At 43.7% G+C, this 10,669-nt stretch overlaps 1 protein-coding gene across 1 annotated transcript; it reads right to left on the reverse strand.

The window, feature by feature from the left end:
* Nucleotides 1-222: 222 nt before the first annotated feature.
* On the reverse strand, nt 223-10,122 carry dyrk3 (dual specificity tyrosine phosphorylation regulated kinase 3). The gene is made up of 6 exons (XM_014002069.1): nt 9,260-10,122; nt 7,402-7,511; nt 3,851-4,056; nt 3,457-3,754; nt 2,964-3,380; nt 223-2,871 (listed from the first exon to the last, which is right to left on the reverse strand). The coding sequence occupies exons 1-6, from the start codon at nt 9,300-9,302 to the stop codon at nt 2,140-2,142; spliced, it is 1,806 nt and encodes a 601-aa protein (XP_013857523.1). The 5' UTR covers nt 9,303-10,122; the 3' UTR covers nt 223-2,139.
* Nucleotides 10,123-10,669: the final 547 nt, after the last annotated feature.

The following is a 10,669-nucleotide window of genomic DNA, read 5'->3' on the forward strand; positions in this document are numbered from 1 at the left end:
TCACAAAGTTTGTAACTCTAGCTGTGCCTGAAATCATTTCCTTCATTCAAGCTATAAACTGGAAGTTAGGCCAGAATTGGTTTTGTTTTGTAACACAGACTCGCAGAAGTGGCAGAAGACACGGAAATGGATCCATCCTTTGAGGAATGATTATTCCTCCATTCATCCACYGGCTCAGTCATAACACACATTTCATAACAAAACTCACCTCAAAGCAGCAAGTTTTACTAAAACAGTAGTTTTTATTTTTTTTAGAAAAAGAAACTATCACAACTTCATCTGATTACTGTACATTTTTTTCATCTTATAGTCAGTCTTATAACAGGCTGTGATCTCATGCTGAACACCAAGCACCCGCCTACTAACACACCATTAGCCTAACACGTTAACACACCGTATCCTCTTCCTTCAGGTTTTTACATCCGTTTGATAATCTGGAGTGAAAAGCATTAAAAACCACTTCTATGTGTTTCGTTATATTTATATATTTATAAAAAACAATATGGAGACCAAGTTAAAAATCCCTGACGATGTCATTTAGAAATACGAGGGACGAGAGAAAGCACTCTTTAAAAACGGTGTGGTCCACATCAACATGCACCTGACATGTTTTCATGTTTAGTTTGGACAGCACCAGAATTCACTAGTTATGCACGTTAAAGAGGTTCCCTGGCCTACATGATGAGACAGAGTGAGAGGGGGTTAGAGCTGAGTGAATCTAGGTCAGAATGTGGCGCATGCATACCCCCCACACACTGCAGAACATCAGAAACAGCCTCTTGCTCCTGGTGGACAGAACTGCATGCGTGTTCATCTTTATGAGAGTCACAGAAAAAAATAAAAACAAAACTAAAATAATAATAAAAAAAAGATGTTTCCCTGAGAAACCCTTCATTCTTCAGTACCTTTAGAAACCTTTCTTCCACCACTGGGCCTGTCATCTACACCTCTCTCCCTCCCCATTAGAGAGAAACAAGGGGGAGGGGCTTAAATTCAAACATACCTGCTCCTCCTAACTAGGCCTGTCGCGATAACAAATTTTGCTGGGCGATGGCTACGTTGCATCACAAATTATCGCGATAAACGATATTGTTTGTTTCAACCCATGACACTCATAATGAAATTGATTGACCTCGTTTTAATTTAGCCTTTAATTAATCGATTTAGCGCGACAGGCCTGCTCCTAACACCCTGAGACAACCCTATCCTCGCCTCGCSTTGTCCGTTTGTTTTGGAATCCAACCTCCACATGTTCAACAACCTCACGCGTGTTTACGTGCACCAGCTTAACACGTGAAGCGAGCGTGACGGTGACACCTTTGTGACAGTTTGAGCAGCGCTGCTGTTCTCCCAGAACCGTCTCGTCCTCACTTTTCTACGGGAGGAAGAGGAGGTCGTGGGGGTAAAGGCTGGAAATAGGTTGTCTCGTGCCCTTTTTCTTTTTGACAGTAGCGCCACTACTAACGCAAACACACACACACATTACTGTAACACGATGAGCTGACACGCAAGCACCAGGGCGGCAGGAAAGATCGACAAAAATGAATGCCTTTGTCATGATTCAAGAGGAAAAAAGCCAGTCCTGTAAAACCTGTTTAAAAGACATTTATAGTCTGTGAAGAACGGATCCTTGCCCAAATACTAAACATGATTTTTTTCCCCCCAGCTGAACTTTAACATAAAAACGTATAATCTCTGTAGCCCTTTTCAAGTTTCACACGTATGAAAATGGCGGCGTTCTGTGTAAAATGGAGCAAGTGACAGTGCAGGTGTGCATTTTCTGTTTGCTAAATTACAAAACACTCGTGTGAAATCAAAGTTAAAAACATTTTCTTTTTACCAAAGCTGTTCTGATCACACAAGGCATTAAAGTATCATCTAAACCAAACGTCGTCAACGGGCTGTAAACTGAAAAGTTACAGTCACTGTATATTTATATATAAAAAAGCTTTAATGCTTTTTTAAATTTCAGAATCTTTTCATGTTTTGCTAATATTAAAACCAGGAACTGGGGTGTCGACACCTCTCAGTAGAAAACAAATAAAAAGGAACAACCAAACGAGTTTTAAAACCACGTTCTCCGGACTCCTCCTGAGGAGCGCATGGAGACAAAGAGGAGCTTTGAGAACTCTCTCTTTATTAGGAGACAAGTTTAGGGAGGACTGTGCGAAGAGGTATGGCCTCCCCTGAATCTCCCATCATGCTGCTCTTCAGTTTGTTGCCGGCAGCTGTGGTGCTTAAGCCCGACCCCCCTTTGGCCAGGATGGAGGGGAAGGAGGTGCTGTGGTGCTCGACGAGTGGTTTCACAGTGGCCCCGTGGCTCTTCTCAGTCTCGGGCAGGGGTTTGGGAAGCCGGTGATACAGCCAGGGGTGTCTGAGGGCCTGGCTGGGGGTGAGGCGAGACGAGGGGTCCCAGTCCAAACACTTCTTTAAGAAGTCAGTAAAGGTGGGGTCCTCGCAGCCTTTGAGCGCCACACTCCAGTCCTTGCTGCCCGGGGGGCCTCTCGTTTTGCCGCGGCGAGAGCGGGACCCCGTCAGAACCGTGGCCCCCGTCGGCAGGGTGTTGACTCCGCAGTAGCGGGGGTGGCCCTTGGAATTGATGAAGTTTTTGGCTCTTTTGGCCTGCTCTAGAATCTTTTGCGGGGGCATGCCCAGTAGCTCCATGACACAAGCCAGCTGGTCGCCCTCGTCCTCGCCGGGGAACAACGGGTGGCCCGTCAGCAGCTCGGCCAGGATGCAGCCGAAGCTCCACATGTCGATGGCGAGGCCGTAACGGGAGCCGAGGATCACCTCTGGTGCTCGGTAGAAACGAGACTGGATGTAGGTGTACACTCGCTGGTGCTCGAAACAACTGGAGCCAAAGTCAATCACCTGGYAGAGGCGAGAAAAGAAAACAAACGTATAAATATGAACCCAGCATTTAGGAAAAAGTTGTTTAATCAGCAGGAACATGGCTGTTTTACCTTGATGCCGCTGCGACCGTGCTGTTTAAGCAGGATGTTCTCTGGTTTCAGGTCACAGTGGATGATCCTGTGCCTGTACAGGGCGTCCAGGCACTGCAGGATGGAGTGAGCGAACTTCCTGACCAGAAGCAGACTGAAGCCCTGGAACTTATTGCGCTTGATCAGCTCGTACAGGTTCATGCTCAGCAGCTCAAAGGTCATGCAGATGTGGTTCCGGAAGGTGAAGTTTTCCAGCATGTGCACCACATTCATGGTGCCGTTACGGTCCTGCTTGCGCAGGTGCTCCAGGATGCGGATTTCCTCCTGTGCCTGCCGGTGGAAGCGCTTCTCGTTGCGCACCACTTTCAGAGCCAGGTGTTGATGCATTTTGTGGTCGTACACTTTAGCCACCTGCCCAAAGCTGCCTTTACCGATGATCTGAAAAAGAGATGGGGAGCACTTTGAGCAACGTGCAGTATCGAAGCTTTAAAGTGAACTTTAAAAAGTGCCGTACTTTGAGGAACTCGTATCGGTATGCCAGGTGATCGTGGGGAACGTGAATGTAACCTCCCTGCTCATCATCATAACCACAGTTGTTGTTGCCTCCAGCTACAGCGGGCCTTTTCTTGGCGTTGGGTCCCACAAAGTAAATCCCCGGGTAGGAGTGGATCTCTGTCTGCTCCAGAGACGTGAGCTGGGGTCGATAAAGTCTCAAAGCCTGGTCGGGAGTCAGCGGGGCGTAAACCTTGGTTCCTCCCTTTACAGCTCCGTGTGAGCCGGAGGAGTTGCTGGAGCTTTTACTGGACTCACTGCTGTGAAACAAAAACAAAAACAATTTAACGCTCTCCTMACAAAATATTTCTATATTTTTATCGCCTTTTTAAAACCTGATGTTGCATCTGCCTCACCTTTCCACACTGTGTTCCTTAGACAGAGAGGAGACCGGGGCAGACTTGGTGGGTGTTTGACCAGCACTGCCACCGTTCTGAGTGATCGTTGTGGTGATGGTGTTGATTTTACGGTTGTTGGTCGAGTCTTCATACAGGTGCTTGACCTTCAGCTGGCCACCTCGTACGCTCACCTGATCCTTCATTACAGTTTTATTACTCACAACCTATAGAGGAAAGATAAGAATTTAATCAAAATGTAAAAAGGTAAATCTAAAACATTATTTCACAATGTGAATAAAAGAAATCTTGTTTTCCAAAAGAGAAATCTGAGTGAATCTGGTTCAAGTTTTGTTTCATTGAAACATAAATATCAACAAATAACTCTCAGGTCAGAAGCCGTGAACAGGGAAGTGAAACAAACAGCATTCTGTTAGTGAACTGGCACGACTGGATTTAAATCCAGTCCGACTGTAAATGCTTTACAGGTTACAGACCCACACCCAACCAAAAACACAGTGGTATGCCTCTGTACTCACAGTTCGCTTTACAGCTGTTAAAAATAAACTAACATCAATCTGTGTCTGATAAACTCCCAAATCTTGTCTGATACGTAACCTTTTGAAGTAATTTGTATTGTTTTTAAGCAACAAAACAGGTGTCTGATCACAAACACAAAAAGTGAGGTCATCTCTTAGAGTTAAGGGGACTAGAAGAGTTTCAAAACAAGGCTTAGAATCGTTCCAGTAACCAGTGAAGCTTGGCAACCCCCAAAAATTCACTCTTCCTCACTGACCGCCCAACTTTTCTATTTCTCACCAGCGGAAAAACCCTCCACAAGATTATGGAGAACAGAAGGAAAAATAGTCATTAAAGTTAGATTATACTCTTAAACTATAGAAGCGGTGCAGACTTACGGACATAAATTCAGCACGGCCTCCCAGCACAGTTACACTCACAAGGACGTCGAGTTCTTATTTGTCTTTCACATGAAGACTTTCTCTTCTGAGCGGCTTGTAAGTGGAAAGCTGAACGCAGGGAGCAGTAAAAATTGTTCTTTACAAGTAGGTGTTGACATGTTCCCTTGAAAGAGGACTCAGCTGATGGCAAAGTGTTTGTGTTGTAAGTTTGAGTCTTAAAATAGAGGCGGATGACGGGATTGATTTCCATACATGTAACTATATAGATGTAACTTATCAGAACCCCTGCTGCTGAACCAGACGCAGCTGCTGTCCGAAATCTATATCGCAGCAAATGTCATCGATCGGGGTGCTTCACTCACGCAAGCATGTGGACGTTGACACACAAAAAAAGGGGGAGAAAATCAAAGCTTTCCACGTGCGCTGTTGTAAATGATTGACAGGGCGAAGGGTAAAATCAGAGGAAAATGTTTCACAGTCATATCTTCTCTAACAGGTATTACGAAGGGTGATGAGTCTCCGGTGCAAATCTGTGTGCTGCGACAGATGGAGAACAGCTAATCTCTTTGCCATCAGAGACACACAATATCAGGCGCTCCAAAACTCCACATATGTAGAATGAACCTGCACCAAACAGATTAAAACTTAAAAATCTCCACCTTTAGGTTGGGTCTCCATCATAACACTAATGCAAGTGGCAGCCATGAGCATGAACATCACATCTCTCTGCAGCATGAATCTGAACTCCAAACATGCTGAACTGGGGCGGGTTACAGTCCGTCACATTCACTAGAGGACAGCACCTTTGTGAGCGTGACAGAAAAATACAAAAGAAGCACGGCTAGAATGGAAAAGTGGGCCTAACCTCTGTGCGAGCGTTGAGAGATGGAGGGGCTGATTGGTGATGTTGTTTGTGGGTCACATTTTCAAGTCCAATAAATCTTTACAATTTATCAAACCAGCCTTTCTGCTCTGATGTAGTGCATCACTGTTTTCATGTGCAAACTTCCTACTGATGAGGAGAAAATCCCTCCAACTGGATTACAATGTTTCATTTCAGGGCCTGATGACCATTTTATGTAAACAATCTATTCTCTAGTGCAGTGGTTCCCAAACTTTTTATCTTCTGACCCACAAAATATCCATGGCAAAAACTTGTGACCCCAAATATTACTGGTCTGAGTACATGAACTTCATTAATAACCCTAAAAACACAGGTTTTTTTTGATAATCTAAACGTAAACAGCTTGTACACAAATATAAATACGTATTTATACTGATTTTGGGTTTTTGTAATAGTATAGGGAAAATACTACATCAGCAATTATTTTATTACCCTTTACATTGATTTCTGGAGATTATCCAAGGTGCTTCATGACCCATAATTGGGTCCCAAGCCCAACTTTGGGAACCAAAGTGCAGTGGTTCCCAAACTTTTCAGCTTTTGACCCACAAAATAACAGTAGCAGAGACCTGTGCCCCCAGHTRTTTTTGGATGATAAACATTTGTATCAGATCAACAAAACATGGGCATAGTAACAATATTTTTATACTACATATACCCATTTTAAATACACTAACCTCACTCCTTTGTAATAACTAAGGCAAAAATATAATTAATTCCGAAAATCTTTTCAGGACCCCACCTTGATGTTTCGGGACCCCACTTTGGGTCCCGACCCCAACTTTGGGAAACACTGCTCTAGCGAGTTGTGAAGCTACAAATGAAGACGACCGTGATCTGATGAGTCAAATTACTGAAAGGTCTAAGATCTTGAAATGGGAAGGTTAGAAACACTATCTTACTTGTTGTAGATCGTTCTTTGAACACTTCTGAAGGTGTTCCTCTAAGAAATGTCATAGTGGTTCAAGTGAACATTGTAAATAAATCTTTGTTTTTAAATTGCTGTCAAGGCTGCATTACACAATTATTCCAGCAGAAACACAATATTCCTGCAGAAATTGCTCCAGGCTGCATTTAAAGCCGTGTACCATGTTATACAAAACGGATGATGCAACAATTTTTAGGATAGTCTTCACATGAACCACTGCGAAAGTTGAGTTGTTTTAAGATGGCAGCAGCCCACTTTGGTCTCGACTGTGCCCGGACCTTTCGTTTATTATCAGTGGGACAGAATTGAAAGGTTCATTGTTCACAACTTTTTCTTCAAAACCTCACTTCAAAAGGTTTTAATTATCACTCGCAACTTATCAGCTGCATCTTATATTTACGTTTCCTGTAGCCCCATACATACAAGGTAATACACTCCCAATCTACAGATTAAGACAACAAACAATTTACCACGACGGTAAGACCGGACGTGGACGGAACCAGAGGATGCCAAACATTAAATTTGCTCACGTCAACGTTCCTTTCTTTAATCTGCAGTCACAGGGAGATGCTTGATAAAGCAACAATTCTCACAAGCCCTAAGGAAGTCAATCAATATCACTCGTGTGTTTAAGTTATTCTCACTGAGAGGGAGATAAGAGAGAGAGAGAGTCTGAGATCAGCACAGAAACACTGAGGAATGGAGGATGAGTGTGATGAAGAGACAAGAGGGTTGACTAGGGGATATCTCTCCGAGGATAGCGAGGTCTCAAGACAGGAAACAGTGTTTAGCTGGCTGCGTGTGAGTTTTGTTTACTCACTGTGTGTTTGGGCATCGGGGGCAACCCAGAAGGACTGTTTGTATCGGCTTCGTCTTTTAGGATGTGGTCTGTCCTCATGTACGAATCGTACAGGCCGTCACCGTGGCGCACTGAGGGGACAGGAGTGGACAGATAAATCAGCGTGAAAACAAAACTTAACATCTAACACAAAAAAAAGGGCAGAAAAACTCGAGGTTTAAATCCTCTTCATGTGATTTCTTTAAAGCAGGTGAAGTCAGTGATTTTCTCATCAATTTGTTTACAAACTTTCAAAAACAAGCTCGACACTAAAACAAATGATTTCAGTGTGATAAATCCCTTCAGCTAACCACAGCAGCCAGTGGGAATGAATGGCTGTCTGCCACCACATTTACAGTGAAAAGGCCATTATTAGCAAATACACCATTGTATCTATTGTGTCCAACACATTGTATCCAGAGCCCGGGCCCTGACCTGACCAGCTTAGACGGGGCTTAGGGTCCCAGATCGCTAGCGTTGCAAGTGGTATTATTGGCCTAATGGGGGTAACAGATGYCTCTGTGACGACAGCATCTTTCCATCTGTCCATTCAGGTCAAGTCATTTAAGGCACACGCACCAGGTGTGCTGGGCGTCCGAGCCAACAGAGATGGATGCGGGGGCTTTGCCGTTCAGCAGTGCCGGGTTTCACGCTCACCTCGGTGGCACGGGCCCAAACACCTACAGTAACGTGAGATGATGCAGACGGGACTGGATGGATGAGAGGAGCATTTGGGACAGTAGGAGGAAGCCGGTTAGGAAAAAAAAAAGGGGCAAACACCCATCAGCCGTCTGTTTATCCCAACAGTCAGCTTATCTTACACGCATGTTGATACCTCAGCAACTTGAAGCTGAACAAACCTGCTGAACCCGAGCCRTTTATTTCTGAGTTAGCCCTTTAATAAAAGAGCCCCAATTTTGGAAAATTTGTAGTTCCACCCGACTGCTTCCTGGGAGTGTCGTAACCCTGTGCAGATGCGTCAGAGCCCATCTCCCCTGAGCTCATGGACAGATTAGACCGGCTGTTTGGATACAGGTGTATTAATCCTGCACAGCTCACCAACTAGTATTACACAACATTATACACAGACCACTTCTGCACACCACTGCGCATAATCTTACTTCAAGCAACTTTTTTCCAGTGGAAGAAAACTTAAGCCMAAACCATTTTAACCCAATGAGGAAGAACACTAACAAACAAGAAGCGCAACAGGTCATGTGCCAGAAAAAGTGTCATTTTAAGTTTTTTTTTTTTACATTTCACCTCTTCCTTGTTCTCCAAACAGAGTTTATCTTTGCACCCACATTTTTAACTATAAACCACATCTAATAGAAGCCCTAAAACAATTTATTCTCTTTAAAACTTCCTGGAACGCCTAATGATACAAGGTGCAACAGAGTCAAAATACGTTGTAAAATAATAATGCCGGTGCAAACTCCAAACCAGACTTAATTACAGACTATATAAAACTGCAATAAATACTGTTAAGTGCTTACGAGTTGGGAAGAGAAAACAAGGCTGCACTTCCTGGAATATAGTGCAAAAACCTAAAGAAGAGGGCTTCCGCCATTGATAAGGAAACTCAAGACATGTTTACACCCTTTATCTCCAGGACACAGACTCTACATTAACACACGATCAAATAATAATAATAATAATAATAATAATAATAATAATAATAATAATAGACGTTTGTAGTTATCTGCAGGGATGCAACTCACACTTGCAGCTTCACTGTTTGTTTTTACATCGAATCTGTTGTTTGTTTTCGTGTAAATCGGCTCAAGAAAAGGAAACAAAAGTTGTGACAAAAATAACAAAACTCTTTTTTTGTGGTTACCTGTTGCTATTGGGCCCTCTGGTTTTCTGCTTATTATCATCATAACTGCAATTACAGTGTGACTCCAGCATCCGAAGTGGGGGGAAAAGTCCCAGATAGGTTTTTTTTTTTTTTTTTTACCAAATGTTTACTCTATGAGCAGCAGCTAGCAGAATCAGCTAACATGAACTTAGTTTGCCTTGAAAGTCTTTTTTGTCCGACAATCGTGAAGTTGCTGTTTAAATAACCCAGCTCACGTGGTAGCTTTGTTTTCAGTGTTAATTAGCTCTTCTCTTTGATTAAACAATGATTCCTAGTTTCTATTAAAAATCCAGCATCGTGGAGTCACTCTCATGTTACCCTTCGCTGCAGTCTGGGAGGAGGAGAAAAAAAAAGCTTTCAACAGGCAGTGGGGGTCGTTTCCCTCAGCTAGCCTGCTAGCTAGCTCGCACGACCACAAAAAACACTGGTGCGGACTGAAGCCGCTCCCTTTGAGGAAAAATAGTTTGAGTCCAAATATTACAGCTCGCTGGCCTGGTCCTCGAACCCCTCGCCTTTCTCTGACGGTACAATGCGTCGGTCCAGAGCACCATTCCCGTCCCGGTTTGCTGACTCGGTAGTTAGCAAAACAGCGATGCTGCCCCACTCTCCTCGAGCCCCCGGGACTATTTCGTCCTCCTTCGGGACGGCTTCTTCAGAAACAGCTAGCTAATAAAAAGAAGGAAGTTGCGCACGAGCCCCATGTCTGCTGTAGGAACAAGCTCCTCTTCGCATAAATCTTCAGCTGAAGTCAGCGCGGTGTTAGCGAACTGTTAAATCCTCCTTCAGGCAAAGTATCTTCTACCCAACTGTGTTGTTGCTAAGGGCGTCTTCTCTGTGTGAGCCCGGAGTCAGCAGACACAGGGAGGGAAGGAGGAGGGCGGGGCTTAGAGAGCCCCCTCCCTTTCCTGACATACAGGAACAGCGCCTCACAGCGGCCACATGGAGCACTGCAGGGGGACCTGTGCTGTTGGCAGAACAGGGTCAAATATGATTTAACCACAAAAAGGAGCTTCTTTTCAAGGCAGGACAATAAATGTATAGAAGCCTGCTTCCGCCACTAAAAAAATCAATCATAAATAAAAAATCATAATTGTTTATTTATTTTTCTGTTCAGCTGCTCCCTTCTTCAGGGGCAAATTGGCACGAACATTTGGCATTTTTTTAAAAGTTGATATAATTAACCTTTACCACCCAAATTTTTGGTAAATATCCAGGGATTCAAACCTACACCACGACTGATATGTCATAAACATGACGTTCAAAATCATAATTATGACCCGCAAACCTAAAATCACAACTATCTCATAATTCTGACTTGAAAATTGTAAAAACGACTTTATAACTCCTCTTTATCATTTTGAAACTTATGATTGATGATCGTTTCTCTTT

Source organism: Austrofundulus limnaeus, unplaced genomic scaffold (assembly GCF_001266775.1).
Source record: "Austrofundulus limnaeus strain Quisiro unplaced genomic scaffold, Austrofundulus_limnaeus-1.0 Scaffold11, whole genome shotgun sequence".
In the NCBI taxonomy this organism is placed as follows: domain Eukaryota; kingdom Metazoa; phylum Chordata; class Actinopteri; order Cyprinodontiformes; family Rivulidae; genus Austrofundulus; species Austrofundulus limnaeus.

Coding starts and splice junctions, on each gene's coding strand:
- dyrk3 (XM_014002069.1), bottom strand. CDS start 9,302: ATGATGATAATAAGCAGAAAACCAGAGGGCCCAATAGCAACAG. Junction 4,057..7,401: donor CCCCGATGCCCAAACACACA/GTGAGTAAACAA, acceptor TTTCCTCTATAG/GTTGTGAGTAATAAAACTGT. Junction 3,381..3,456: donor ACCGATACGAGTTCCTCAAA/GTACGGCACTTT, acceptor TCTCTTTTTCAG/ATCATCGGTAAAGGCAGCTT.